Below are 27,158 nucleotides of genomic sequence, written 5' to 3'. Positions count from 1 at the left end.
GCTATGAAGACTGTTTTCAAAATCTAGACATCCTCTTAAAAATTACTTCTAATTAACAAGATAATAAGAGTTATAAAAAATGATAATTCTCATTGCTTATTTCACTTTCATCTTGGGTGTAGGGGACACAATTTTAAATGGAAGAATTACAGCCAGGATCCCATATGCACTTCATTTACACACTTACTTAACCTTACTTAATCCTGCAGACACTTAAGCACCGCATACTGAAAACACTTATGCAGAAGCCTAATTTTATTGATACTACAAGGAGGTGCCCAAGGGTTGGCAAAATCCTGACCTAAGCATTTGCAAGATTAAGACCTATCTGTGCTTGTTCCTTCTGTTATACCTGCATTGTTCCTTGCAGCGACAAAAACTTTCCAAACAACTACTCCCTGTGGGCACCATGAGCTTCACACACCTCTCCAGAAGGGATAAATACAGCCAGGCATGTAAGCTTTGCCTGCAGGGGAAACTGCTAGGGAAGTACAGAGCCCATCCTTTTAGGATTGCTAACCCCCTAGAACAGAGCTGCTGGAACAAATGATCTAGTCAGGGTGCTGACAGCCATTGAACCAAAGTGTATGCCATGCATACCACTTGAAGTCAGTGAGTGCGGCAGCACCCCCAGCAACCTATGCTCCAAGCCTGCCCTGCAGTCTCTAGAAATTAAAGTATCAGAGGGGTAGCCGTATTAGTCTGTATCTGCAAAAACAACCAGAAGTCCTGGGGCACCTTAGAGGCTAACAGATATTTAGGAGCGTTAGCTTTCATAAGAACATAAGAATGGCCATACTGGGTCAGACCAAAGGTCCATCGAGCCCAGCATCCCATCTGCCGACGGTGGCCAATGCCAGGTGCCCCAGAGAAGGAGAAGTCTTCCTCTTCGGGTCTTTGCCCAGGAAAGCTAACGCTCCAAAACATCTGTTAGCCTACAAGGCGCTCCAGCACTTCTGGTTGGTGAGAAATTAGAGACTGATCTTCAATTAAGGATGATGTCATTTTGAAGGAGCCTCCAGGCACACCTAGCACTAAGCCTGGCAGCCCTACCCTGCTTTCCAGGTTCTGCAGCACACTGCCTGCCTGCCAGCCCCGGGGGTGGGAGTGGGGTTACCCCAGGTATGAGCCTGGAGGAGGCAGCTTAAACCTCATACCCCGGGGCTGGGACAACACGACCCCGCCGCTCTCCCGGCTAAGGCGCCAGCGCCACTGCGCCGAGAGGCAGCAGGCCGAGGAAACGCAGCCAGCGAGGGGCAGAGCCCGCGTTTCTCTCGCGCCCGTCCCGCGGTTAGAAGAGCCGCCTCAGGCCTGCCCGCTGACTCCCCACCCCGCAGCCGGAGGCCTGCCTGCGGCGCGCTCACCTGGGCCGCCTTGGTGTAGCTGGCCATGGCGGCGCGGTGCTCCGGCGGCGCGCGTTGGCTGCCGGACCCGGCGGCGGGAAGCGGAAGCGGGCCGCTGGGAGGCGGGAGGGGCAGCGGCGCTGCGCGCTTGGCTTCCCGGGAAGAGGCGCCCGGCCACCGCCATGGACCGGTACTTGCTCCTCGTGAGCTGGGAGGAGCGGAGAGCCCGGCGTCCCGGCGGCGCTGAGCGCGGAGCAGGTATCGGCGGTGGGCCTAGCGCCCCGTGGCGTCCGCCGGAGCTCTGGGCCGCCGGGCTTGGGGCCGCTGAGTGGCCGGCCCGAGAGCCAGGCGCTGTAGTAGAGGAGGGGGATAGGACCCCGGCCCTGGGCGGCTCGCGGCGTCACTCCCAGCTGTGCTGGTTTTCGGCTTGGGGCCCTGGAGCGGCGGTTCGCAGGTCCCAGTGGACGAGCGGGCGCCAGGGCTGGCTTAGCCCTGCTGGGGTCCCGCGGCTGAAGCCCACGTCCTGCTGCCAAGGGCCAAAGCCAAAGGGCTTCAGCCCAGGGTTGGAGCAGGGCTTAGGCTCCCTGCCTGGGGCTGCAGCCCTGAGCTTTGGCTTTGTCTTCCAGAGTGGTTGGGGTTGGGTTTGAGTTTGGGTTTGGACTTCGGGCCCTGCTCGTGGGATTGTGAAGTTACGTGTGAAGACGTGGGGTGGCGGCACAATGGGATGTGGGACTCCCTGCTCTAGACCTTTGTGTGTTTTGCCTGAGCAGCGCATTTCTGGTGGGGGGCCCAGGTCTCAGGCAGGCCCAGGGTACCAACAGTCACAAGCGCTGGCTCCTTCATGTCGCAGGTAAATTGTTCCAATGGCAAATTTCTTTCACCAGTACAGGGAACCGTCGAGTTAAGTGGGGGTTGTGTTCTTGTAATCATGAGTAACTCAAATTTTCATGCAAGTTGCGGGGAGATGGGAACCAGGCTGCAGCATGGTTGCCAGCTCCCCTGGGCTTGCGGGAACAGGGAAACTGACCAGGCCAACAGGGGGAAGGCAGGAAAAGGGGTCTTAGTTTGCTGTGGGCAGCTAGGCAGGCTGACAGCTGCAGAGCAGGTTCAAGTTGTGTTTAACTCATGTTAAGGAGAGTTACGCACAACTTAAAGCTGTGCATTTTGAGTGTTTACTGTATAAATTTACACTTTATTTCTAATTTAGACAAAGTTCTTCTGACGGTTGTAAAGAACTCCTCTAACATATTGTCTAAGTGGAGGTTTTTGTATGACATGCTCCTTTTTTTTGCGGGGGCAGGGCAGGGGAGAATTGTTTCTAGTTCTGGGAATGTAACCTTTAATGTATATGCTCAATCTATTGCATGTATGTTATATTGTCACCCTGCTAATCAGTGTATCCATTATAATGGAATGCAGTGAATCTTGTTTAATTGATACACAGTTGACTTTTTTCCTTCTAGTCTCAGATGTACTGTCAGTCCTCAAAAGAGCTCACTAGCCCAATCAAAGTGTTTCTGGACACCTCCAGTTATTTAAAAAACAAACACCACCACAAAACTGACATAGAACCGGGGATCTTCTAACAGGCTGGGCTCTTCTTTGGACAGTGTGAATTTCTAGGCTCTATTTGATTCAAAACTGGTGTTAATGATATAGAGCATGACTGAAACAGACCATACTCATCAGGATCCCAAATCATACAGTGAAGCAAAAGAAGGGAATGGGGGTATTGTTAAAAGTGTAAGCACACAAGCTGCGTGAGGCACTTTGATGTGAGAGGAACTTGAAGGAGAACACTAGCCACTTTTTTGTATGTCCTGTGGTGTCTCGGTAGTTATAAGCTCGTGTCCATCTATTCCACTGCTTTAAAAGAAAAAGTCCGTCTATTTCTCAGAGTGGCACATCTACATCCACATACTTATGATATCATTATCTCAATACTTCCACTTTGCAGAAGTCCAGTCTTACTCTCTAGCAAGTACAGCTTTCTTATAGGTGGGAAAGTGCAAGCTCCCATGATATTATTGTGCGAGTTCTCTTACTGGCTGGATGCGTCACAAGAGCTGTAATGCCAAAAAACCAGGCTGTTCTCTGTATATCTTTTAAAGGAACATTGTGCTAAACAATTGAGATGAGCTGGATTTGCTGACCTTACTAGCAAGTTTTCAGGCCTTTCACATAGGGTCATTGAATTTTTAGGTGAAATTCAAGGTCTAGTCTAAAGATTTTTATTATTTCAAAGATGTGAAGTTTTTCTTTAAACATAGGCTTTACCATAACCCCTGTAGAGGAGTATCCTTTTTAACTAAATCAGTTTAAAACTACGTCTAGTTAAATGTCAGTCTGTATTGAAAATGAGATTGATCTGAAGAAGTGGGTCTGTCCCATGAAAGCTCATCACCAAATAAATCATTTTGTTTGTCTTGAAAGTGCTGCATTTCTACTGTTTTGTTTTGTTGGAGTAAAGACTAACATGACTACCTCTCTTTTACTAGTTAAATCAATGTGTACTTCTTGGCACGTTGCCTTACCTTCTAATATAGACAAAGCCTAAGACTTAAGATCATCAGACTATGTTTTCAAGAAAGGAAGGAATTTTTTTGTGTTTTCTACTACTATAAATGTGTTGTTTTGTTTTTGTTTTTGTTTTGCAGGCATAACTGCTGCAAATGTTTATAACCTTCTGAGAGAAAATTGTAGAACTTTTATAAATGAGGATGTAAGCACGTTCCCAGGTAAATATAGTGGCAAATAACAATATGAGGCAAATGTTACTGAGATTGTTGTTTAACCAGGTCTTGAAAAAAGTCATCTGCCTGGGGCAAATAGAAAGTTTTGATAAATAAATGTCTTCACTTCCTTTAGAATTTTGAGTGTTCGTTTAAAAAAATGCACATTTCAAGTTATTAATGAGGAAAATCTTCCAAGTGTGAAACAAGTATAAACAGTGCAGATTTAACCAGAAGAAAACTCCTGACAACCGCTGGAGTGGTTGTAATTTTTTCAGGAAGAAGGCGCTTTCGAAAGCGTGAAGGAAACTCATCTACACAGCTATTTTGCATTTAGAAAGCAGCACTTTTGATGCAGCGAGTGGCCACCATTATGCAGCGCCTCATTAGCATTTTCAATCCACTGCATTTACATGCTCCTTGCGAAAGGGAGGTGCAGGATAGACATAGCCAATATGTTTTATTCCTTTAGCTTTAAAAGTAAAGTTTGTCTGTTGTGTGAAATGGTACTTTCTTGCAAATCAGAGGTGGTAGAATCTGTTTCCACAGGAATTAAGGGATATCGCAAACCTCATCACCTTTTGCTCTGAGGCAAAGCTCATCTATTTGCTTTCGTTGTCTTTAACATAAATACCTAGATTTGTACACTTAAAAAATTGCAAACCCTATCACAAGGCATTCCAGTACACACATTCTCCCAGAGGGAGATGATGAGAAAAGAAATAAAATGTGACAGATTTTACTCAGGCACTCAAATACTATATTGATGAATGTGGTATAAAAATGTGTGGAGAGTGCAAGGTATGTGGCTTTTGGTGGTATGGTCTTAGATATTTTTATTTTTGACTAGTAAGTGTCAGGTAAGCAATGGTTGTCCAATAGAGTGTTAATCTACAAGGTTGGCGTTTGTTCCAGACAACTGTGGTTAATTGGCAGTAAAGCCAAATGGCAAGAACAGCAAACTGAGTTTTCTCCAGGTCCGCTGCTCACTCATGGCAACTCCTTGTTCAGATCAAATCCATTGTGCCATGGCTAAGCTTGCAGCAATAGAGGGCAAATGACAGCCAAAAGAAAGCAACTTTTTTTTTAAATGTTGTAGTTGCCTGAAAAGTTGTGTATCACGGCATTAGTTAAATTTCTAACTCAAACAGTAAAGTAAGGTCATGAGTAAAAATCTCAATTCACTATCTTTATAAGAAGGAAATGAAACTGAAATAAGGAGAATGGACTGTGATTTAATTTTTTGTATGTTTAAACATTTGTTTTATTCCTCTTTAGCATGTTCAGTGGCTGGTATTCCTGGTATGAGAAAATGGTATTTCGCAAATCAAGTTATCTATGATTTTTATCAGGTAAGAAGAAAGCAGTTTTGAAACTCGTCACCTGATTGTTCAAATTTTTATTAATATAAATCAGCACTTTTACGAATTTTTGTTTTTTGTTTTGTTATTAGTTTTGTAGTTCTGACTGGGAGGAGATCAGTTCTGAGATGAAAAAGGATGAAAGTGAAAACTCTCTTCCAGCCAATATAGAAGGATGCCTGGGTGCTGTTCAGAGTTTTGAGGAGGAAGATAGTAGCAGCAGAGAGTCACTGTCACTGATTGAGTATGCTTATTAATTTTTTTATTGAAACTTCAGATATGAATGATGCAGAGCAAGGGAAACAAGAAGTAATTAGTTCTTTTAGTGATAATTCGTGTCCATTTTAATTAGTAAGCCACCAAAACCTTTAAATCCCATATTTAATGTACAGTAAAGCCTCAGTTATCTGGCACCTGGATGACCAGCACATTGAGTTAACTGGCATACTGTGGGGCCAGCTGCCTGACTGGTTGCAGCGGGGCTACCAGCCCTGCTTCAATATCCAGTACATTTAGATGCCGGATAATAGAAAAATGCCAGTCTATCGTTCTCTGAAACATAGCACCTTCTTAGAAAACAGATAGCAGTGTATCTTCAAATATACTTCTATAATCAGACTTGTAGTTTTTATATGTAATTATCTACAAAAACTATTTCCAAATACAGGTTGAACCTCTCTAATCCAGAACTCTCTTGTCTGGCAAACTCCGTAATCCAGCATGATTTAAATTAGCTGGACAGCCACTTATTGTGAGTGTGTCCAAGTTTCCTGTGGTCCCTTAAAGTTTGTTTACAGCCACCAGTCCTGGCTCTCAGTATTCTGTGCTGTCATTTAGCTGTAATTTATGCCTAAATGTATTCTAAGAGCCCAGTAAGCAGTGGAAGTATTGGCAATGTGCTAGAAAATATTGACCTCCCACCATCTAGCAAATTCTCTTGTCTGGCACCGGTCAGGTCCTGAGGGTGACGGATGAGAGAGGTTCAACCTGTAACACTGCCTACAGATTTTTCAGTACAATATTTTTGACTCTGTCTACATTGCTGCATTTTGGCATTGTGGTTGCAGATGAAATGCTTCAGTACTGGTGTAGGTGCTTTTAAGAATGCCATCTATTTCCTATCTTAACAACGTGGACTCCATGCTGCTGTTTTTTTCACTGTCACAATTGTAGTTTGTTCTTTGGAATATAAGTGTTTAGGGATTTTTTCTTAAGTTTTTTTCTGAATTTAAGTCACCTGAGCAAAACACTGTGTTATGATAGATCAACTTAAGACCTTATGTCCACGCTCACAGTTTCTTTTGAGAAAGTACTGACATTCATACCATTTTATTTTACTTACATACTCAACTGGATCCCTCTGCACAATTGTGGTGCCACTGTGGTCAAGATGTACTGCCTGTAATAATGTAGTTGGTCTCCCAGTACTATCCCATAATATTCTTGCCTGAGGTTCAGAGGTATCTCTGGTAGCTCTCACGTGTCTATTCACACTCCATCCACTCTCTGTAGGCGAGAAGGCAGCCAAGGCGGTACTCAGCTGATCTGGCTTTGCTTTTTACTTACCTTAGCCATTAACTCCTTCCCCCTCTCTCCCTTAAAGGCAGAGTCTTAATACAAGCAAAACTTTGAGTTTTTTTTCCTTTTGGCTTTTCAACAATGTACTGTGTACATAATAAAGCCGTTGAATAATTGAAATGGAGCTCCTACAATAAACTTTGAAAGGATAAATGGTTATGCCTCATGAGACAGCCTAGCAGAGTCTATTTCCATCACAATCAAGCTTACATGTTCTCACATATTAGTGGAGACGCAAGAGAAGAAGATAGGTAATGCAACAATAATAACTAAAAATCCAAAATCCAAAAAATCCAAAAGCTATGGAACAAAATAAAAATTGCAAAAGTAATCACAAGAAAAACAATAATAAAAACACAGGATTCTTGCTCTTTTTGCCTCCTCAGTACACTACCCCAAAAAAGAGATGCTCTCTCTTGCACAAATCAGGACACGAGGTCTCAATTATCCATCATAGCTCAGTGTTTGCGCAGGCAACTTGAATTCAGAAAAGAGCTTAGGAAAAAATCCCCAAACACTTCTGTTCCACAGAAAAAATTACAGGTCTGGATAGTGTGGAAATGGCAGCATGGACCCCAAGTTGTTAACAAAGAGAATAGTTGGTATTCTAGTGCTACTAGGTTGGTGGTGGTGGTGGATGGGGAATGGGGGGTAACCTCAGAGGGAACTAACTGACTACACTTTTCTGCTGACTGTTTAAAATCTTACTTACATTCTTATAATTTTAAATTTAAAATCTAGGCTTTTATGTAGTGAAGATAAGATATAACTGGTGTATAGTCTTACACTGTCACTTGTACCAAGATAAGTCATGTGTTATCTGTTTCTGTTGCAATCAATGATCAGTCTGAAGTACTGAGAATGAATCTACTCATATTAAATAGAAGTAGTAAAATACATAGAATGGATAGTTATATATTCCTGCTAATATGTTGAGAGTTACAATACTACAAAACAGAAGTTTTTACAGGACTGTAAATTAAGTTGAACATTTTACTTTTGGCTATTCACTTTGGCTCCGTCTACACAACAGCGTTATTTTGAAATAATCCATTCCAGAATAGCTACTCCAAAATAGCTTATTTTGAAATAAAACAGCTACATACAAGAATGCATTTTGAAACAGCATGACCAGATACATGGTGCCTATTTCAAAATATTGCCGTTGGACACCATTATGGTTTATTTAAAAATAGCACTATTCCGTATCGTAACAGTGCCTGTTTCGAAATAGCTATTTAGAAATAGGCATTATTCCTCATGCAGGGAGATTTGTGAAATTCAGAATAATGCACCCATTATTTAAAACTTTTCAAAATAGCATGTACATGGTGTAGATGCTCGCAAAATTATTTCAAAATAATGGCTGTTATTTTGCAATAACTGTGCTGTGGAGATGTAGCCTTTGAGAGGTAGCATAACTAGTGGACAGATCACAGAGCTGGAAGCCAGGTATTTTTGAATTTAATCCTAGTTCTACCAAGAGTCTCTGGCCTTATCTGCCTTTTTTCCTTCCTATTTAAAAAGGAAATATCAGTAATACTTTGCAGAGTTTATATAGTGATTGTTTAGTACTTTGAAAATGCCATGTTCTTTCATAAAGTGCTAAATGTAATTATAGGTAATTTAGTTTTGTAGACTTTTTTATAATTATTTTTCTATATAATAATACTCTTTAATTTCAGTGTCTATGAAGAATCTGCAGAGAGTCTACATCAGTTATCAGACAAGCTCCCGGCTCCTGGTAATTTCACAGAACAGCTTGTGTTTATCTTGAAGGTTCCAGTTGTGAGAAGCTTGCAATCTAAGGAAAGACTGAAGTTAAAGGAAGGGAGCAACAAATGGGGAATTTTTTAAATGTCAGCTAGTTTTACTCAAAGTGGAATGGTAGAAGTAGGTTCTTGAGGGACTTAAATATGGGCAGGGTGTTCTCCTTGGCTGTTTCTACACAGGCCACATACTTCGTAAGTGGCATGCTAATACACGGAGCAAAAGATGCTAATGAGACATGGATGCAAATTCCCTGTGCTGCATTAACATAATGTCATGTGATTTGGAGTCTGGAAGACCCTTCTTCTGGACTCCAAAATGCCATGTAGATGTGCAGCCCTGGGGGGCTTCCAGAAGGAAGTCTTTTTTCTGGAGGCCCCTTCTTCCCAAAAATGTTTGTGAAGAAGGGGCCTCGGGAAGGAGGACTTCATTCTGGAAGTGCCCCCGGGGCTGCACTTCTACACGGCGTTTTGGAGTCTGGCAGAATGGTTGTCTGGACTCCAAATCATGTGACATTATGCTAATTAGGTGTGGGAAATTTGCATCCACACCTCATTAGCGTCTTTCGCTCCGTGTATTAGCATGCCACTTCCAAAGGAAGTGGCCTGTGTAGAACAGCCCTTGTGAATAAGTGTAGGGAGATTGTACTATACCACATGGTGGGTGCTATATGGCAGAAGTATGGAGGTGACTGACTGTGTGGAGGAAGATGGAGTTGAAAACATTGGCCAAGATGGGGTGGAGGGTGTAGGTAGCATGAAACCCAACTTGCAAGGGTGAGTAGGAAGTGGTCATTATGTAGAGTTTGAAGCTTAAATTTGATTCACCTTCCACTAGGTGGGAGTGGAGAGATCCAAAGGTGAGTTATGATCAGATCGACAGGTAAGGAAAATGACTGGACTGACGTGGGCGATGTGTGGGGTTTTTTTGGGAGGCCGGAATGGCAAATGTTTCAGTGGTCAAGGCAGGATATCAAGGGCCCAAAAGGAGAATTTCACATTGGAAGATGAAAAGAAAAGTACATCCCTTGGCAATGTTGAAGAGGAGGAAACAAAATGTAGCCTGATGGGGCAGGGGAGAAGGATAACTTGTATATCAGAAATAACCTGTATTTCGTTGACTTGTGTCACAGAGTTTAAGGGATGGAGTTAATGCCGATAGAGAAGAGAGGGACATGGAGAATGTTTGTTTGTGAGAGAAGATAATGCATTTTGATTTTCCTGTGGAACATAAACTGGTAGCAAGACCTCCAAGGGTACATCTACAGTACCGAGTTTTTCCGAAGAAGCTGGAGGTCTTTCGAAAAATCTGGCAGAGTATCTACACGCAAAATGTGTTCTTTCACTATTAAATTATTTCAATATTAAGTATTAAACACAGCACTTTTTCTGGCAGCCTTCTTCCTGTCACAGATGAGGAAGAACTCTTTTTTTCTGAAAGATTCTTTCAGGGAAAAATCATGTAGGCACCCCAGTGGTCCTTTTTTGGAAAGAGTAGTCGTCCTGGTTCTGGATTTTTCAATCCTTAGCCCATTCTTTCAAAAGAAAACGGGCTGTGGGTGGGCACTCTCTATCAAAAAACTGGATGATTTTTTTTTATCAGCGTGTTTTTTTGTTTTTTTTTTTTTTTTGGTGTGGACATGCTCTTTTGAATGAATTTTTTTCGGAAGAGCTCTTCCGGAATAATTTATTTTGAAGGCTCGCTGAAGTGTAAACATAGCCCAAGAGGGTATGCTAAGGAGACAGGCTGAAGTTCCTATAGAAATATTACCAAGCCTGTTCTAACGTTTCTTGATTTTGCCCTTTTACTCTCCTGATCACATTCATCAATAAAGCATAGTTTTTGTAAAATGTGTTTATAAATTTGGCTTGAGCTACAAAATGAGATAAATGCTTGGATCTATAATTTCATAGTACTGCAATAATTTATACCATATGTACTTTTATTTACAGGAAGAGCTATGGTTGATATAATACTGCAATTTGCTGAAAAAGATGCCCCCAAGTTAAAAGACTGTTTACCTCTTGTTGGTGCGCTGAAACATCTGAAAGAATGGCATTCTGCAAAAATCACTATAGCAACAAACAACTACAAAGGGTGTGATTTTTTTTTTTTTTTTAAGTTGTATAAGCAGGGTCATTATTTGTTTTGCTTCAAAATTTACTAACTTTTATAGTAACCTAAGTAACTTTGGCTCATGAAGCGTCTTCATGTTTGACAGTTTTTCTTTAGGAAAGTATAGATTTTTCACTTAGGTCACGTCTGCACGGGCAGCTTCTATCGACAAAATTGCCCTTTCGTCAGCAAAACTTGCCAAGCATCCACATGGCTAAAGCGCTGTGTCAAGAGTTTGTCAACAAAAGTCAGCTGTTCAGTCAGCAGCGTTATCCCCGTTTCTGATAAGAAATAGCGCCTCTATCGTGTTTTGTCGACACAGTGCCCATGTAGACAGTTCTGTCAACAGAGAGGGCTTCCGGTTCTGCATACAGCCCTGTTTTCAGAGCTTCCAGTCAGCCGTCCTGTCGAGAGAGGGCAGGGCAGCAGGGCTGCTCTCTGTCAACAGAGTGGATTGCTCTTTCGATCAGCTTTTATCTGTAGACACAATCTGTTGACAGATATACTGCTGAAGTTTCTCTGTCGAGGGTGAACTCTGTTGACAGAAGTTGCCCTTATAGATGTAGCCTTAGCTGTCCAGACAGTTCTGTTATAAATGCAGTAAACTCTTTCATATCTGCAGTCCCAGGACTGGGAGGTTGCTGGATATTCAAATATTCAGAATAGTAGAGAGGTATACCTAGCAACACATAACACTAAAGAAATACAAGGCTAGATATTAAGGAACAAACGAACCAAAAACACCAAGAGGGTGGTGAAGCACTGGAATGCGTTGCCTAGATTGGTGGTGGAATCTCCATGCCTAGAGGTTTTTAAGTCCTGGCTTGACAAAGTCCTGGCTGGGATGACTTGGTTGGGGTTGATCCTGCTTGAAGCAGGGGCTGGACTCGATGACCTCCTGAGGTCCATTCCATCCACATGATTCTATGAATAGTAGTATTGTACACTGTAAGTTTATACTATATTTGCTGTATTTATTTGTATTTACTTTCACTATATTGTACTTACGGAAAATGTGACTAAAATTTACTTATGGTTAAAATGACAGTTATCCAGCATTCTTACATTTGGAGCTCTCAGATATGAAATAGTTTACTATACGTGCTTTCATCAAAGAGGTTGACAGAAATGCAATCATTTAAAATGCCTCTGATTTCTAGGGCACAATATATAAATATATTACATCTCATTTTACTTAATTTTCCCTCATATATCTAATTTTCCCTGATAGACTGGCTTCATTTCACATAAGACCTTGTATAAATTTTTAGTATATTACAACACACAGTAATTATTATCGATGAACTTTGAATCTGGTTTTGTAATGTTTGTAAAATAGCTATCAATTTTTTTTGCCTTTTGAAGATTCTTCAACGTGAATATTTTTATTTCCGTATAAGTTTTCTGATTGCCTATTTGCCTCCCACCTAGTCAGCCCAATATAAAATGTAGAATTGGCCTTGCATGGATTTTATTTTTAACAAAAAGTCATTTCACCTGCTTTTCCCCATGGAAAGGAGTGAGAATTAAAGTGGAATGCCTTAACTTTGTGTCTAATATGTAGGCTTGTCATCCATACTCTTGTCATTTGCCATAACCATGTACTTTCTTTCAAATTAAACTGTGACATTTGGGACAGAGTGTTAATCCTGTAATACCTTACCTTCTTGAGACCACCTTAATAAAATTGTGATAAAGCAGAGACAATAAATGTCCTGAAATAAACCCCCTACAGGCAGAGAAAATATTTACTTTTCATGAGACACGTGCTAATACACACGGAGATGAAAAACTATCATGATCAATTCCTTCCTAATTTCACATATGACAGTGAATACATCTCTGCTTTGGATCAAAAAGACTCAATGGTGTTGTGTTGCATATTGCTTTGCATAATGAGGCAACCTGTCTCTCCTTGTACAACAAGCAAACCCACGAATGATGAACAAGGGTACTGAGATCCTCTAGTTAGCAAGAGAAGACAATGTCTTCACTTTGCATCCATGGCTCTTATTCCCTTTAGTGCACAAAGGTGGCCAATAGTGGGACATGCAAGCCATAAGACTGCTAATTTACAAGCTGGCTTAGTTTGACAACCCAGCCATTACTTGATATGTGCCAATGCATCCCACTATCATCTTGTTGGAGCATAGAAAAATCTTCCCCTGCTGAAAGTGGATCCAGAATTTCTGTAAGAGTTTGTACTTACCAGAGTACAAAGTCATATATATTTGTCTGTATTTATATATTTTCACAAGTCTTTGTTTAGTGCTAAGATTTAATAGATACATTGGATTGAACTTCATGGTATGCTAACCTGTAAAACTAAATAAAATGTGAGATTCATTATTTTTCTTTGTTTACAGTAGCTGGCAAAAAATTTCAGATTTCCTGTCAGTAGATGTTGTGGCTTTAGATAGTCTAGTGAATATTATTGATTCAAAAGAGCTGTGGAGAGGAGATATTCAAATATGGGAAAGAAAGGTAATTATTTTTTAGTTTTGGTTAATTTTATTTAGATTTACTGTGTGTACTTACTGTACAAAATTGTTAGATACGTACAGAATTATACGTGATTATATGTCATGATTTTATCTGAATTTTGTAACAATCTGATTTAGGAACCAATTTTAAAACGTTTTCTGAACAGAGAAAATACAAGGTTTTTTCTCTTTTTAATGCAGTATAACTAAGCTATAGAGTTTCATTGTGTAGGGCTTTAACTTTAAGCACCAATCCTTTTATGCGTTCTACCTGAGGTTTCAAGTGTCGGAGGGGTAGCCGTGTTAGTCTGTATCTGTAACAGCAACAAAGGGTCCTGTGGCACCTTATGGACTAACAGAAAAGTTTTGAGCATGAGCTTTCGTGAGCACAGACTCACTTCATCAGATGCCGGTCTTGGAAATCTGATGAAGACCGGCATCTGATGAAGTGAGTCTGTGCTCACGAAAGCTCATGCTCAAAACTTTTCTGTTAGTCCGTAAGGTGCCACAGGACCCTTAGTTGCTGTTACCTTAGGTTTGTATGTGTGTTTTTAAGCCAAATCTTTTTGTTGTTCATGACACACCATTTTCCTCTTCCTGTCCTACTTTGTAATGCTCATATAGAAACCCATATCTGGCATTTGTACAAAAAGCAGAAGCCATTCAGCTGCAGAAGACACCAGTGGTGTTTGCAGTGTCTTTATTTGGAGTATATTACTTGGTTACCCAAGCTCAGTATTATTGTACTTAAATGTTTACTGAAATCTGTTGAAATCAACCCTAATAGGGCCATATCCTTTTAAAATAATTGTTACTAATAGTCTGAAGGAAAATGCATTCATTAAAATATTGCTTTCCTCTGTGTAAACTCAGTGCTTCTTTTGTGCCAGTACTTGTCAGTACCGAGTATCAGCACCTCGGCAGCCCCAGCTGCTTGATACCAGACTCAGTGGTGTGGGGGGACTCCATCAGCTCTGCAGTTGGGAGCCGCCTGTGGTGCAGAGCCCCGCTGACAGTCCCAGCCATGGGAACCCCAGCTGGGGCGTAGGGCTGAGTACAGAAAAAGCACTGTGTAAACTTTTATTTCATTCTTCACCAGCTAGTTGCACCAAATGCTTGATATGCTAGAATATAGTAATTTCTCTAACCTAATTCAGCTGATCGATGTCAGGCTTTATACCTGCCTTTTTAAAATATTCTCTTTTCTTCAGTGTGGAGTTGAAGTTAAGCTTTCAGAATTTTGTATAAAGGGTGTCTTGGCAAAGACATTCAGCACATCTCATTTAAATACTTGCTTCGGTGCCAAGAAAACAGCACAATCAAAGAACACTAATATTATGCCAGAGGTAAGGTCTGTTTTGATCTTTCTTTGAACTACAATAGTTCACTTTTTTTTTTTTTTTTTACCTTCCTAAGAAAATTACTAATAAGGGAAGCGGTAGTCAGGATTCAAAAATAAATATAATAGTAGTGATTCTATGACATAGTGCTCTTAAGATTTAACTTGTTCATGTTTTTTCTGGATAATATCAATTATATTTGCTCTAATTACAAGTTTAAAATGTGATACTATGTCTCAAAAGAGAAACAAAGTTATGATTTCTTAGCTGTCAATAAATTTAATGTTAAGTATAAAAAAGCAGTCATATAGAACTTTAAAGACTAACAAAATAATTTATTAGGTGGGACAGACCCACTTCAGATCTGGAAATTCAGTTAACTATGGTTGTAGCAAGTTGGAAGCAAAACTGCTTGTACTGTGCCATTTTTGCCCAGTGGAATTATTTTAAAGATTACAAGTCAAAATCCCAAGTTACTGATGGGAAATAATATAAAAAGCCCTTTAATTACAAATTTGAATTTGAATAGCTTTTTACAGTTACAACTTTTGAATATATTTTGTCCCTAAATGTGTGGTCTTGGATGATTTTTGTTTGCAGTATCTGCACATATTATTACAGTATGCTTACATGTATTCGTAGGAATAAACTGGAGGAATAGTTTTAGGGTCCTTGCATAAATTTGCCTTTTTCAGCTGTTTGTTTATATTTTAATCTGACTGTATTGCCAAACCTTCTCTTTCTAACCCCATTTCCCTGTTTCACATGTGTTGCTAAGTAAGGGTCCAGTTCATGAAAGTACTTAAAGCAATTTAAGTCCCATTGAAATCATATCTAAAATATAAAAGTTAGAAATTTTGAATTTAATTTCTTTTCAGGTTTTTCATTATTATGGTCCTGCGTTAGAATTCATGCAGCTGATCATGCTGTCAGATCTACCATCTTATTTCGTATCAGACCTTGAATTTGAGCTGTATCCTTTTATTTCAAAGTTCATCTTTCCCTCTCTCCCTCTCACATGCAAGAGCTACGTTTACACTAGAGCAATCTGTCAACAGAAATTTCTGTTGGAAGATATCTTCCGACAAAACATCTGTTGACAGATGGTGGCCAGATTGCCAAGCAGATTGAAAAAGTGATCCACTCTGTTGACAGAGAGCAGCTGGACTGCCCAGCCGCTATCTCGACAAAATGGCCAAACGAAATCACACAGATGGCTGCCTGGTGTCCTGGAAACCCTGTCTGTCAACAGAAGTCCCCCTTGGATTGTTCAGACAGACTTTCCATTGACAGAATCTGTCAGGAGAGGCGTTCTGCTTCATGGGGAGTGGCAGAACACTATTGACTTACTGATACCAGTTAGTTCCCTGGCTCCCAGAGTGATGGGGAGCTGGGAACCAGGCTTCTCTATGGCTTCCCCCACAGCTGGGAGAGCCAGGGACTGGAGTGGGGAGGTAGCGGATGAGCTGCACTTCTGCCAGCCCCCAAACCCTGGGAACCCCAGGATTTTGACTTGTGCTTAACTTGTGTTAATGCAAGTTAAGCGCAAGTCAAAATTGAGCACTTTGGGGTTTACTGTAAATATGCATATTAATATAATTAAACTGTTTTTCTGATTATTCCGTCAATTATACCAAGTACTGCTTAGCATATAGATAGCTGTGACACCATGTTAAGTGTACCTTTCTGTAGCATAATAACACTTCTTTTATAGAAAGCTAAGTGATTTTTTTTTCTTTTTTCAGTTTCAAAACTATAACTGGGTGCATGTAGGTTTTACTGTATTTGCAATCCTGAAGATGTTTGAAAAGATCCAATTAAGAACATGATGCTATAACTATAAAATCTAATGAAAGTATTCCCCATAAGAAGGATTTCAGGTACTATTCGTATGATTTAGTAAATTCACAGTGAAACTGAAACTAAAGCAGACTGAGAATTTCACATCTAAATGAATTGCCTTAAAGACAAACTTTTAGCTAGTTTAACACACTATTTTTTTACAAGCAGCATAAAATATAGATGAACTTTTCCTGGTCAAATGAAAAGTTGATGAGCATAAGTTTGAATTACTTTTTGAATCTGGCAGCCCTCATGGTGTTCACCTAATATTTGTAATTCAATAACTAGAAACAGGAAAAAAATCTTATACTCAAAGCATTGTTGTATGCCAGCAGTATTTTGTTTAGAAGAATATGGAGTAAATTTATTACAGTTGTAAAGTGAGGGCTTAAAATACCGGAAGTGTAATCTGAGGTTAAATATATAGCATCTCATGCCAACTGATTAAAATCTTCACGTGTACCTGAACTGTCATTAACTCTCATAATAATGAGAGATTTAGTAAAATATTCAAAAAGTGGCTCCTTACATGATCACTTGAAATAAGTAGGTAAATATGCTGTATATCATAGCAAGTATATTTACAAAATTTAAGAGTTCATGTTCCACCTATCTGATACAGAGAATTTATTCATTATGGTACTTTGACAGTTATGAGCAGTGTGATAGTTCAGCTTGTATTTAGGTGCGTTGAAATGTTTCTTTGTTCAGAATATAATACCATGATTTGTAAAATTGGAATAGATAAAACTATTTAAAGATGTGATTCCTTAAGTCTTTTTATACAGGAACTTGGCCAGAAACAATACCAAAGAAAAGTCTACACTGTTTTTTGAACAGATTTCCTCTCTGTGTGGAAAGGTATCCTTTTTTTCAACTTTGCAGCAGGTTGTTCCCCAAAATTATTTCTGCACCTCTTCTACTGTGTACTTTTAACACCTAAGCTCTGTGTAGCCTCCTCCAAAATTTTCTTCTAGGGTCACAGTCTATCTTTAGATGTATCCACTGTATGGTTTCCAAGAGCAGAACTCATATGCCCATTACATAATTAACTTCAGCTAACCTTTGCTCACAAAGCACATCTTGATGCTCACTATGAATCCCATTCATCTTCACCACAGTAGTTGTCTGTTCATTTTCATAATTCAGTTTAACTCTTTAACAAAAATTACTAACCACAACTTCTTTGGTATGTTTCTTGTTTCCACAAATTTTTTTTTTAATGTCTCTTCACAACACAAGCCCCTCTTCTTCTCCCTGTCATTTTCTAAAAGCAAAGACCAGAGTACTCTGAGTAATATTTTATGGTTCTACGGGGCAGCATATTGTACAGATTCCGTGCTGTTGAGTCAGCCATATCTTCGATGTATTTGCTGTATTCGTAGATTTTTGAGGCCAGAAGAGACGATTAGTTGATCTGTTCTGGCCACCTGTACATCACAGGTCATTCCTTTTTCCTAGTTACCTATATGTGGAGCACAGTTCATACAAGCCAAAGTAGTGCTTGTAGAGTAGATCTGACCAAAGTCACTGCAGTGGCTTCTAGTGACTTTCCTTGCAGTGGTGGACATTCTTGCCTCCTAAGAGAACAGGAATAAAAGCTGGTGATAGGCTCATCCTTCCCTTTCTCATGTTTAATGTCGATGGTTAGAATTTTCCTCAACTGTGCATCTTAAATGCTGTTGGACAAGCCACCATATGTCCTATCACTTCTTCTAATGCAGGGAATGAGAAGGCTCTGTGCATCGCTTATTTTACAATCCTAGGCTGATAGTGACTTTGTTTGTGTTTTGTTTGCAGATTGTGATCATAAGAAAAGCCAGTATATTTCAGAATGTATTTTTGGACAATTTGCTACATTTTATAGTTTTCCTCTGACAATGCTTTTTAACTCTTTGTACGGGTATAATAGTTCTTGAAACAACTACAAGGTTTTTGCTATAAGTAATTATGCAGTAATGTTCACTTGAAAATGCTGCCTGCTGGAATTTTTAAGGCAATATGGGTGTGTTTCTGATGTTTATAAAACTAATCTACAGTAGTCAGAATACTGGCTACAGTGAGCAATTTGACATGATTGGAAACTTAGGGCTTTTCTACACTTGCCCCCAACTTCGAATGGGGCATGGTAATCAGGGTGATGGGGGATTACTAACAAAGTGCTGTGGTGAATATGCACCACTTCATTAGGTTAATTTTCCCCTGCTGGAATTTGGAAGCATCAGACTTTGAAGTGCTGGCATGCGTGTAGCCATGGACACTTTGAAGTGCCTGCGCTGCTTTGAAGTCCCCTTATTCCTCAAAATTTTGGGTTGGAAGGATTGTTTTCCGCCTTCTCTAGTAGGCGAATGTGGACTACTTACCAGGATTGTGGGGATGTATCTCACATAAACATATCCCTGCCAACATGGGGGTATCAGGATGAGTTTACCTCAGTGTCTTCTGTTCTTTGCTTGTGGAACATGATAGTGTAGTGTAGTCTTGTGTGATCTCAATAACTTTGGTCTCATTTTCATTGTTGGGCTTAAGACGTGGGTGATAAGAGTGGCCTGTGATGTACAAAGAGGTCAGACTAGATGTACTAAAGGTCCTTTCTGGCTTTGATCTCTCATGACTATGTGAATAATATTAAGTGCACTATATTTGCTTTTTCTGCAGGTAGGAGCTTTGTTTGTTTTGCCTTGCAATGTAAGCAGCATCATGATTCCATCACCCAGTCAGCGGAGTGCAAAAAAATGGAAGGAATATATAGCCAAAAAACCTAAGGCCATATCCAGTAAGTAATGTGTGTGTGTAGGTATGTTCCAAGAGTTTATAATATAAGTAGCTTTGGCAGAGTTTCGTTTTTATTCTATTTCAACAGATATTTGTTGAAAAATATTTATTTTTACATATTTTTTATTTAATTGGTTTGAAATTGTCATAGTTTCAGGAATTTGGGGTGGGGGTGAGAAAATAATTCTTAATTACAATGGATATTAAAGTTAAAAAAATCCAAAGTTTTATAACCATTGAAATATAAATCGTCAACATCTCATGACGAAGTATACAAAGGGAATTATCTGAAGTAAAACCCTAGTAAGTTTTCAAGCAGCTTTTTCCTTCTTCGCCTATCAGATTATTATTAATGAAAGCATCATTTTTGTGTGTATGGTGAAAATGATATTTAACATAATTTACTAATAAAAATCTAATCCTTCCATGCCTAAATATAAAGCTTTTATTAGCATGAATATAGAATAGCTGCATTATTTCTGAGTGGAGTTGCACTGGGGCTAATAGTAGTGACAATTCCCGTAATGTACGAAAGGTCTTAATTATTTTAAGTTAAACTATGCAATACTTAAAGAAGAGAAAAAATAAATAACTTTTGCACAAGTTATGTGGTGGGTACCGCCAGTCCTGGAATCGGGAATGTAAATTTGGCTTAAAGGTACTGTTGTGTGTTAGTCTTCAGATTCAGCTGAGGATCCTGCTCCTACTATCTCCTTTCCTTTTTATAGTAAAAAGGACAAAGCTTCATTTTACATATTTGTTCCAAGTTGTTATTTCATGTTCAATGTTACAATATGCTGTATTCGCATAACAATGATAACTGCAGAAGCTGTCAGGTACTTGATCAGTATAACTGAACAAACTGGTCAAAATCTTGGGGAACATACATTCTACAAATCTTTAATTAGATTTTCATGGGCTCTAGCCAATCTACTCTCTCCATGGTGGAAACAGCCTCTTTCCAGAAGAGTTTATAGTCTAAGAAATGGCATAAGGTTATGGGAAGAGACATATCAGAGATATACTGTTGCAGCAGATAAATGATAACTTGAGAAGAGCAGGGTTGGTAAGAGCCTTGAAAGTGAGGGCCGGAAGCTTAAAGTCTTGGAATGTGTAGATAGAGTGGAAGAGCAGATGTGATGTGACCATAGAGAAGATTAGCCTTTGGGTTAGCTGTAGTGGAAGTACATTCTGTACTGTTTTCTCCAAAGCCTACGGCTAGCCTCTTTATAGTAAATTGAATAGATCCTGGTCTACAATCTCTTAGGCTATGTCTAGACTGTGTGGTTCTGTCAGCAAAACATCTGTCAACAGGTTTTGTTGACAGCGGCATCCAGACTGCGGATCTCTCGGAAGACATTTGCCAGTTGAGTGTGTTTTGTTGACATCCCTGTAACACCTCGTTCCATGAGGAAGAAGAGACATCTCGACAGAGGGTTTTTTTCCTGACATTTAGCCCTGTGTGGATGGGCCAAATGTCAGAAAAGCCTATCCCAATAGAACTGTCACCAAAGATAGGCAAATTGCAGTACACAATTTGCGTATTTTTTGCCGACATTTCCCTTCAGCCTTATTTGTGTGAGAGCAGTCATACAATACCTCATCAAAGTTAAAATATAAATGAAGTGAAAACACCTTTTCTTGACATAACAAAAAAGTGTCTGAGATTAAGAGAATACGGGCAGTGGGGAGGGAGGAGAGAGTACATTAACAAGAATGGGTATCTTGATGCATTTCTTGTGCTGCTTATAGGTACCAATTTGATTTTTCTCTCTAATTTAAATTAATATTTTATAAAGTATTGACACAAATTATTTGCTCAACTTTCACTATCTAATTCTGTCTATATTCCTTGAGATAGTGTTATAAATTCCTCAATACAAGAGGGATAACAAAGCTTGAAGGTGGTAGTAAGTGATTTGACCTTTGAAGCTGAGAAATTCATAATATTGCACTAAATCTCTGAACCTCTCATCTTGGCAAGCAATCTTTCTATTTAATAGCTTGTATAAAGTCTGGAAAAAATGATTTCCTCGATGTTATTACTATCAAGTTCATAGTGATAGTTTTTTGTTTTTTTTTAATAGTATAGTCCATGTGATCCATGCTTTTGTTAGGAAATAGAGTGGAGCATTTTTCATATGCTTCATAGCAGACATTTCTTATTATCTTTATACTTTTAATAGAGATTTTAATTTTTTAAATTTATTAGGATAAATGCCCTTTGTAAGTAATATCTGTCTTATAATAAAAAGCATTTTCAGACATTTACATATTAGTGAATAATCCTGTTTTCTTTCTTGGGCAGGAGGGTGGGGGGCACAACACAAGATGCCTATCTCTTCATTACAAATTTCTAAAAAAAAATAGGACTGTTTCAATCCAAATAGTTAAAGGAGGCTGAACCTCTCTAGTTCAGCCTTTTCTCGTCTGGCAGCATCTGTAATCTTGGCATGATTTTAGTTCGCCAGATGACCACTTTTCATGGATGTGACCACGTTTCCCAGGGTCTCATACAGTTTGTTTAAAGTCACCACTCCTGCGTCTCAGTATTCTGTGCTGTTATTTAGTTGTAATTTATCCCTAAATGTCTTCTCAGAGCCCAGTAAGCAGTGGAAGTCTTGGTAATGTGCTAGACAATATTCACCTTCTATGGCCAGGCAAATTCTCTCATTCAGGTCCCGAGGGTGCTGAACTAGAGCAGTTCAGCCTGTAGCAAAGATTCCATCCCCTGCAAACATCACCACCATTCTCTTTACAAAGGTAGTGACCAAAGCATACAGTTTTCTTCCAGTTTTAGGACAGAACTGTGACATTTTTGCCTCATAACAAGGTAAGGAATTTATCTTATTTAATAACTGAAATTTTATGGCACACCCCCCTTTCAAAGATCTCAAATGTACATTACAAAGTTAATTATTAACTATTGCAACATTGCCTCACATATGGATCTCTGACTGCAGTAGTTAAATAACATATAACTGTTATCCAGAAGTTCAAGACAGAAAAGTAAAAGACAAAACTCCAAACCTTTCCAGGTGAAATTAAAGTGAGATTTCAGGCATACTAACATGACTGAATGAAATGATGGCAAGGATATCAGAATTAACTCTGTTGTTTTGTAAAACGTGTCTGAAATTTTTAGTGACTGCAAGTGATCATTACCTCATATTTATCTCTTGTCCATAAGCATCATGCTAGGATACAGGTTGAAAGTTAAATTGGCACATGTGGATTTGTTATCCCCACCTGATAAATGTTGAGTATTTTAGAGGTCTCCTATCAAAGTACTGAGTGCATTTGATACTGCCAGCTGTTGTAATCTGATACCATCTTAAATGCTGAGACTAGAGGCTATCCCCATGATACCATGTTAGAAACTAGAAAATGTTATGCTTATTTTAAAGACTCTTTTTTCACTAGAATTGTTCATGATTATCTGCTGGTGTTTGCTTAGTTCCAGAAGTTGAGCTAAAAGGAGAGTCTTGCCAATATTATTTCTTGATACAAAAGAACGGCTTTGGAGGGTGCAAAGCAACTTTGATCCATTCAGCCAATCAGATCAATGGAAGAGCCAGTCTTGCTACAATAAATGGAAAATTAAAGACTAGCACAGAAGAAACACTGTCAGGTAAGTTTGAACTTTATTGTTAATCATGTCTGGGGGGTGGGTGGAGTAAGCTGACAACAAGTGCAGTTTATTTACATTAATAAGGTGGGAAAAGCTAAGAGTAATTTTTTGTTTCAGCAGTATATTTTTTTTATTCAGACTTGTAAAAAAGTCGTGTAACATTGAGGGGAAAAATTCAGAAGAACTAATAATTTTAAATCTTTAAGTCCAAGTTAAAATGCATGTGATTTAAAAATATTCTGTATGAGATGCACAGCCCATCATTTTTGGTACCTTCCTTTTGGCACCTCGAGCAACAAAATGCTTTATTGTAAAACTCCAGTTAAAATGAGTAAATCAGACTTGCAAAATTGTTATGAAAACTGAGAAGCCTAGCCCGAATTCTAATGCCTACCCTTGGGGTGGTGGTGATGATTCAAAAAAATAATAATAATTTTCATTTGGTCATTTGAAAAACAAATCTCTAGGCAAACAGATAAATTCAATTTTGCAAGGCTGATTTAGATGAAGAAGCCTGTTCCCTTGTGCTATGTCTACACTTGCATTCCTCTTTCAAAAGAGGAATGCAAATGAGGGAAACCGAAAACACAAATGAGGCACTGATTTACATATCTTCTGGTTCATTTGCATAATCTCTTTTCAGAAGAGATTCTTTCAAAAGAAAAAAGTGGTGTACATGGGGCTCCCTTGAAAATGAACCCCATGTTTGAAAGAACCCTTCTTCCTGGAACAAAGTAGAATGAAGGGTTCTTTCGAAGATGGGGTTTATGTTTGAAAGAGCCCTGTCTACGTTGCTTTTTTCTTTGAAAAGAATCTCTTCTGAAAAGAGATTATGCAAATAAAGTGCAAGATATGTAAATCAGTGCCTCATTGCTTTTTTAATTTCCCTCATTTGTATTCCTCTTTCAAAAGAGGAATACCAGTGTAGATGTAGCCTTGTTTACTGGAGGAAATGGAAGTGTAATAGAACTGACTGCCTGATCATATTAGTTTATCCTACTATGATGAAACAAGATGGTGGTGGAGAAAACTTTAAAGTCCTTCCCAATTTGTTTCAGAAATTGAGAAAAATGGGTTATTTTCAAATATCAAATGTCATAACCTGTTTACATCCTGTGCATGCGAATTACATTAACTACAATTAAGTCTGATTTTAATGCATAAGCATATGAACATTCAAAACTAGGGATTAAGCAGGTATTCCGTCCAAAACAGGGTTATTTCAGCATGTAATATGGAAAAAGACTGCTAAGCATGCAGAGACCTGCTTGATTATGCACAATAAAAGACTTATGGGTGGATTTTCAGCCTTGCATATTAATTTCCTTGCTTTAGCCGAATTCAGCCAAATATTAAATTCTAGTTGTGTTTTTTTAATATGAGCTGTGTAGTCATTTGAGTTTATATGCATCATACACAATAACTTCTTTAGGCTATTGTATGCCTATCAGACATACTTACGAATGGCTTTCTCAAATCCTTACAGGCTTGTGTACTGATGACTTCATCAGCTCTCTTCCACATTTCTTTGGCGAGCAGATACTACAGAGGGAAAAGAAACTGGCATGTGTTCAAACATTTGCCTTGAAAGAATGTCTCAGTAAGTGATAGAGAAAGTATCAGATTAAATCACCATTGGATTTCAATTGATACATAATGCATTTTGATTTTAATATGACTCTTTTATAAAGTCTAAGGGGGTGGTTTATGAAGAAGAATAGAAACATTTATGCAGTAATACGTTTGTGGTGATTTTTTTTTTTTTAAATTTTAGATCGGAAAGAGTGCTGATTTTGTTTTTTTTTGTGGTTTAGAGTCTGTATTTCTTAAATCTGTTGGGGAGCAAAACCAGCTTTTATTGATGAAAAGATGATTTCAGTAAGAGACTCTTGTAGTGATTCAGTACTCCTTTACTTTGTAGTTGCTTTTGTGAATATCCAGCTGTGTTTCTTTCTTGTTCTCTTTTGTTAACATTGGAGGCTGAAGATCTATTAAAGATTCATAGCCACTTTAAGTGGGTGTACCATTGTAAATCAAGCTGTAATGTATCTCTAAGTGCCTCAGTTTTGGGTTGGTCAGGAACATTTTGTTTCCATCTTGATATTTAATCCAGTTTCACTGATGAGGCAGGTTTCATTAAATGAAAGGTGTACCTTGAAGAGAGTACAGTTTTAATAATTTGAGCTTAATGTAAATGTTTTTAATTAATGGGATGTAATTAGACTGAAGGTAAGTTTAATCTTAAAAAGCACTTCTGAAAATGATCTGAGCTTCAGACATGCCAGTGTTTCACATGTGCTGATCTAATAAACTGGTAACACTTCCTTAAACTATACTGCATTATGTGCCTTGTCAGCTAATTTCTCTCCCAAGCAGGGTCCAGTCTTCCCTTATTGCTTAGCAGTTTGGACATTGGTTTCTTTTCTTCTCGTTGTTTTGCAGAGAGGTGCGAATCAGGCAAGCAGTCTTCAACTGTGTCTGCTGAGACGCTCAGAGCCCTGTTAACACTAACTCGGGAACGATTTTTAGAGTTGAGTGACACCAGCCTTCCAAAAACTACTCTACACAAACCAATCATCAAAACTAGCTCCTACAAAGAGACTTATCGTAAGCATCTGTATTAGAAAATTCCCCACTTTTGTGCATTGTTGTTTTGTTTTTTGAAAAAGCATCTTCAATCAGGATTTTTTATTCACCTGTTAGAATTACATTAATGTTAGTGGAATTAATCCAGAGAAAGAGAAGTGGGAAATCCATAATATTTATTGGAGCATTTGTACATTCATATGGCAGTTGTTCTCACCATCTAACTAGTTGCATCTTTTTGGGTATTGTTCATAAAGATATTAATTTTGGTATGATACTGAAATTTCTTCATTGAATCAATGTGCATTTTATTACAATCTTACGGTGTTCTTGTCCAACTTCAGTGTAAAGTTGTTCATTTGTTAGACTAGTATAGTTTTTTTGTCACCTTTGTTTTTGTTCACGCTTTCATTGAAGAACAATAGTGGTGTGCTAACAAATAGATTTTTGTGTTTTTTGTATATTTTACCCCATTTATTCATCTGTTTATTTCCCACGAAAGCATAAGAGTGTATATCTGGGACAGTGGGATACCTAACATATCTCTTCAGTCAGAAAATTGTTTGCTAGGAGCAACTATTTAGGCCTACAGCAGTATGTGCTAATTCTAAAACACATCATCTTGAGTGATGTTTTTAATATGCAGATAGGGAGTGTGAAATTTTTTCCCATGTGTGGAGACTTCTGTAGAAGCAACCATCAAATACACTACACACACATGCAGAATTTCTTATTCAGTATATAACTTACTAAGATATTCCCTATTTGAATTATTTATTTGTAGGACTGTAGGTTTAGGTAATAACCTTCTTTTCATGTACACATTAACAAGTTGTTCTGTCTTTGTCAAACATTATTTATAATTTAATATTATACAATGAATTCACAGAGACCTCTAGTATGATTGCCATGTAATAGCCTAACACTGTATGACCGTATCTGCACCATACCATTTGCTTGTTACAACTTAATGTGTATTATTACAGCATAATGATGAAAATATCAGTGTCGGAATGTTGCCTCAGTGTTATTTTGGGGCTGAATTTATTACTGTGTGCTCTCTTCTTTCACTTCTTGACCAAAGGGAGGAATCCTTCATTTCCTCAGTGGTCTTCCTTGTGCTCCAGATGTGCCTGGCAACATGGAGCTTGCTACTGTGAATAGCTCTGTATTTCTAGTCACAAAGTTAGAGCCATATGTTGTATAAGAGCCATATATTGTATAAGAATATTGTATATTGTATTTTGGTGCCTTGCAGGCTTGCCAAGAGGCTATAGAACCACCATTTGATTATTTGCTGATTAGTAAGAATAAACTGAGCTTTTTTCATTGGTGATAAATGGAATCCCATTTATTCATTTTCTGCTATCAGTTTTGAATTAATCTCACCCTCGTTTCTTTTTCCTCTCAGAATCTGAATTAATAGGGTGCAATCCTTTGGAGTGGCCAGAAAGAAATGTTCTACAGAACTTGGAAAATTTTGAAAAACATAAACATAAAATGAGGTAATGATAAATACTGTGTATTTTGTTTATAGATCATGTGTTAAACTTCATTCTACAAGATCTGAGACAGCTGGTGAGTTTTGTAACTCATAAAAAT

General features: G+C 38.7%; 2 protein-coding genes across 4 annotated transcripts in view; one reads left to right on the top strand and one right to left on the bottom strand.

Annotated features, from left to right (window-relative positions):
• The window catches only part of MRPL13 (mitochondrial ribosomal protein L13), a 51,397-nt gene extending 49,923 nt beyond the window's left edge, over positions 1–1,474 (bottom strand). The window contains exon 1 of one of the 2 annotated variants that reach the window (XM_074986724.1): positions 1,365–1,474. In XM_074986724.1, the coding sequence (XP_074842825.1) occupies positions 1,365–1,391 (27 nt within the window). In that variant the 5' untranslated portion in view covers positions 1,392–1,474. The remainder of the gene's footprint in view (positions 1–1,364) is intronic. The other variant, XM_074986723.1, reaches the window with a different exon arrangement.
• Positions 1,460–27,158, top strand: part of MTBP (MDM2 binding protein) — a 59,917-nt gene continuing 34,218 nt past the window's right edge. Inside the window, exons 1-15 of one of the 2 annotated variants that reach the window (XM_074986721.1) lie at positions 1,460–1,601; positions 4,001–4,081; positions 5,354–5,427; positions 5,529–5,680; positions 8,700–8,758; positions 10,737–10,881; positions 13,269–13,383; positions 14,594–14,728; positions 15,601–15,695; positions 17,353–17,425; positions 19,223–19,340; positions 22,797–22,970; positions 24,457–24,570; positions 25,413–25,577; positions 26,968–27,061. In XM_074986721.1, coding sequence (XP_074842822.1) covers positions 1,526–1,601; positions 4,001–4,081; positions 5,354–5,427; positions 5,529–5,680; positions 8,700–8,758; positions 10,737–10,881; positions 13,269–13,383; positions 14,594–14,728; positions 15,601–15,695; positions 17,353–17,425; positions 19,223–19,340; positions 22,797–22,970; positions 24,457–24,570; positions 25,413–25,577; positions 26,968–27,061 — 1,670 coding nt within the window. In that variant the 5' untranslated portion in view covers positions 1,460–1,525. Of the gene's footprint in view, positions 1,602–4,000; positions 4,082–5,353; positions 5,428–5,528; positions 5,681–8,699; positions 8,759–10,736; positions 10,882–13,265; positions 13,384–14,593; positions 14,729–15,600; positions 15,696–17,352; positions 17,426–19,222; positions 19,341–22,796; positions 22,971–24,456; positions 24,571–25,412; positions 25,578–26,967; positions 27,062–27,158 lie in introns of both variants that reach the window. The other variant, XM_074986720.1, reaches the window with a different exon arrangement.

The sequence above is a fragment of the Carettochelys insculpta genome, chromosome 2, assembly GCF_033958435.1.
Source record: "Carettochelys insculpta isolate YL-2023 chromosome 2, ASM3395843v1, whole genome shotgun sequence".
Lineage (NCBI taxonomy): Eukaryota > Metazoa > Chordata > Testudines > Carettochelyidae > Carettochelys > Carettochelys insculpta.
This window is presented reverse-complemented; position numbering and strand designations above follow the sequence as displayed.